General features: G+C 40.5%; 1 protein-coding gene across 1 annotated transcript in view; it reads right to left on the bottom strand.

Annotated features, from left to right (window-relative positions):
• lmnb2 (lamin B2) overlaps positions 1–3,933 on the bottom strand; it is a 16,352-nt gene that overhangs the window by 8,351 nt on the left and 4,068 nt on the right. The window contains exons 4-5 of the mRNA XM_037698144.1: positions 284–409; positions 38–44 (exon numbers count right to left, since the gene is read on the bottom strand). Coding sequence (XP_037554072.1) covers positions 38–44; positions 284–409 — 133 coding nt within the window. The remainder of the gene's footprint in view (positions 1–37; positions 45–283; positions 410–3,933) is intronic.

Below are 3,933 nucleotides of genomic sequence, written 5' to 3'. Positions count from 1 at the left end.
TCAACAATTCTTTGTTCCCGTGGGTGCCGAGATTCACGCATCTCCTGGGGGGGGGGGGGGGGAGAGAAAATTTTAACAGGATTATAAAGATACAGCTTAAGTTCAAAGGTGGATGAGTTTTCATCTTTGGTCTCTGGTTTCATACTCTTCACGCTGAAGCAGCAGGCAATCGTTATTAAAGAAAAAACATCATAGCTTGAATAAACAAGAGTTTAAACTCCCATCATCTTATGATCTCTGGTAAATGATAATGCGCTCCTAAAATGAGGTTTGTGCCATTTACCTCTTCAAACATGCTCTTCCTGAACTCCAGCTCTTCGGAAAGTGACTGACAGCGATTCTCCAAGTCCACACGCATCAGAGTCTCCGCCTCCAGCTGTCGCTTAGCAACGGCATGACTGTCTTCTGCCTGTTCACCATATAAAGCAGGAAGAAATGTGGTCACGTACAGACAGAGCAGTAAATAATCTAAATAGTTGTTAGTGCAGCAGCAAAAGATTCTTGCTCAGAGCAACATTTTCCAGAAAAAAAACAACAAACAAAATAAATAAATAAATATATATATATATATACACACACACACACACACGTAGTAAATGATTAAAAAAATAGTATTGAGGTTAACAATGATCACAACCTTAAAGGCAGCTGCTTTATCTAAATGAAGGCTTAATAACCAAATCATATTATTAGAAATTTCTTTTTTTTTTGGTTTATTTGGGAATTATTGAAGAACAAAAAAAAAAGAAGCAGATTTTGATTTATAGTGCGTTTTGTTTAAGGTGGCAGCGATTGTTCTGCCAGGATGCCGATGGGGGACTGCTCAAAAATGTTTGGTATTTTTGCCCTCTGTAAGACGCATAGCTTAGTTAGATTATGACAGGATTTGTTTTATTTTACTTTCGCTTTTCTTTTTATGGTGGGTTTGTTCAGGAACCAAAACTTTAGGTTCCTTTTCTGCTTGGACCATTTTCATTTTTCTCATTTATACAGCCGAGCTTGGTGGTAAATATTAGATCCAGACTGCTGTATGGGGTCACATTTAGATACAGCATACACTAATTCCACATAATTATGGATGAATATCAAGCTTGGTACATGAAATAGAAAGGGCTTTAATAATAATGTCATAAAGAAAAAGCTTTATTAAATTGTATAAAAAAGGGATAAAGTGCAGATTGCATTTCTCTAAGAAACACTTTTAAACAATGAGAACAGAGTATCTTAGAGAATGGGTTGGCCAAGTTTTCTTCTCATCACACTCTACCAAGAAAAAAGGGGGTGATCATTTATGAACATAAAACACTGCTGTTTAATGAGAAAGATTGTTACAAGGATAAAAAAGGTAGAGTTGTATTAGTAAAAGAAAAAATAAATGGAGAAATAGTTTTGCTATGGAATATTTATGAACCCAGTGCCCATGACAAATATTTTTTTTCCTCCTTACTTGGTAAAATTGTAGCTATGGACTTTCAAAATAGGTCAATAGATGATTTTAACTGCAGTCTCTTCCCCATAAACAGGAACCTGCCCCATAATAACCATCCATCCATTTTCTTCCGCTTATCCGGGGTCGGGTCGCAGCTTAAGTAGGGAGGCCCAGACTTCCCTCTCCCCAGCCACTTGGTCCAGCTCCTCCGGGGGAATCCCGAGGCGTTCCCAGGCCAGCAAAGAAACATAGTCCCTCCAGCGTGTCCTGGGTCTTTCTCTGGGTCTCCTCCCGGTGGGACGTGTCTGGAACACCTCACCAGGGAGGCGTCCAGAAGGCATCCTAAACAGATGCCTGAGCCACCTCAACTGGATCCTCTCAACATGGAGAAGCAGCGGCTCTACTCTGAGTCTCTCCCAGATGGTCAAGCTTCTCACCCCATCTCTAAGGGAGAGCCCAGACACCCTGCGGAGAAAACTCATTTCGGCTTCTTGTATCCAAGATCTCGTTCTTTCAGTCACAACCCAAAGCTCATGACCATAGATGAGGGTAGGAACGTAGATCGCTCGGTAAATTGAGAGCTTCGCCTTTTGACTCAGCTCTCTCTTCACCACGACAGACCTGTACAGCGCCCGCTTCACTGCAGACGCTTCACCTATCCGCCTATCGACCTCACGTTCCATTTTTCCCTCATTCGTGAACAAGACCCCAAGGTACTTGAACTCCTCCACTTGGGGCAGGACCTCCTCCCTGACCCGGAGAGGGCACTCTACCCTTTTCCAGCTCAAGACCATGGCCTCAGATTTGGAGGAACTGATCTTCATCCCGGCCGTGCCACACTCGACTGTGAACCGCTCCAGCGAAAGCTGTAGATCACGATCTGATGAAGCCAACAGGACCACATCATCTGCAAAAAGACTCAATCCTAAGGCCACCAAAACGGATCCCCTCAACACCTTGGCTGAGCCTAGAAATTCTGTCCATAAAAGTTATGAACAGAATCGGTGACAGAGGGCAACCTTGGCGGAGTCTAACTCTCATCGGGAACAAGCCCGACTTACTGCCGGCAATGTGGACCAGGCTCTGACACCGGTCATACAGGGACCTAACAGTCTGTATCAAAGGGCCTGGTACCGCATACTCCTAGAGGACAGCTGGAAATACATGAATACTAAAGGTTACACGATTTATTCTCACCCTCATCGGTCATCATCACATATTGACTAAACATTCTTTTCTAACCATCTTGCTCATTTAGTAGAGCAATCTGATATTAGCTCTATTGCTCTTTCTGACCACGCCCGTTACTCTGACAATGCAGCCTTTGAGGCCTGCAGAGCAGATGTTACATTAGAGACTGAACTCATCACTGTTGAATGTATTGATAACAATGATATTGATCCAAGATCCAAGATACGGGAAGCATACAAAGTCTACATGTGAGGAATGATTGTTTCATACTTGAGTTGGAAAAAGAAAGAACTTCTACAAGAACAACTTGAGGTTGAAAACAGGGTTAAAAAAAAAAAAAAACTAGAGAAAGATTTCTATAGATCAGAATTGGATGATGTTTTGAAAGAGCTGAAAGAAGCCAGATTAAGATTAACTAACTTAATTATAAGGAAAGCCAAATCTGATCTTTTATTTGCCAGACAAAGGCTGTTTGAATCCGGCAATAAACCAAATAAGCTGTTGGCTCGACTGACAAACTTTCCCAGTAAATCTCTTAAGTTAGTGATATGTGGTGAGGATCACCTGCAACAGATAAATAATTTTAATATTATTACTTCCTTTTATTATTAGTTCAGAAACGGATACTGAAACTCACTCAGGGTCACTTCTTGAATAGAGATAAGACAGTTAACAAATGAATGAGCCAAACTGCTCGAAGAACCCGTTACTTTAACAGAAATAAATAAACCAGTCTCCTCGCTGCAGTCAGATGAATCCCCAGGTGCTGCCGGACGGATTCTGTGTAGTTTTATAAAACTCTATAAGATAAAATTAACAAATTACTACTTCGTATTTTCACAAAATCTTTTCAAGAGGGATCACTTCCCTAATCTACGTATGTTGCACATAATAGTTATTCCTAAAAAGAATAAGGACCCTAACAATGCTGCTTCTATCAGCCAATCAGCTTACTTGGAGTTGATATAAAATAATTGCAGCCAGCTGATTAGAACGGGTAATGACCGACATTGTTGATGATGATCAGACGGGTTTTATAAACGGCCATACTTCTTTAATACATGACTTCACTAATACAATTCACTATATCAGTTCTCGTCAAACTCCAGGAGGAATTGTGTCGATGGATAGAGAGAAAGCTTTTGATCATATTGAGCAAGAGTATTTACAAGAAGTGTTGATAAGAATAAGCCTTCAGTCTGATTTCATCAGCTGGGTACAACTATTGTATAAAATGCCTACGGTCTCCGAGTATGGTAAAAATAAAATAAACTACAATTAAATGGTTAATTGTAATCTTTTTTTTTTTTTTT

This window comes from Nematolebias whitei, chromosome 3 (assembly GCF_014905685.2).
Source record: "Nematolebias whitei isolate Nwh7 chromosome 3, NemWhi1, whole genome shotgun sequence".
NCBI lineage: Eukaryota > Metazoa > Chordata > Actinopteri > Cyprinodontiformes > Rivulidae > Nematolebias > Nematolebias whitei.
Note: the sequence above shows the minus strand (reverse complement) of the source record. Positions and strands in the feature narration are given on the sequence as shown.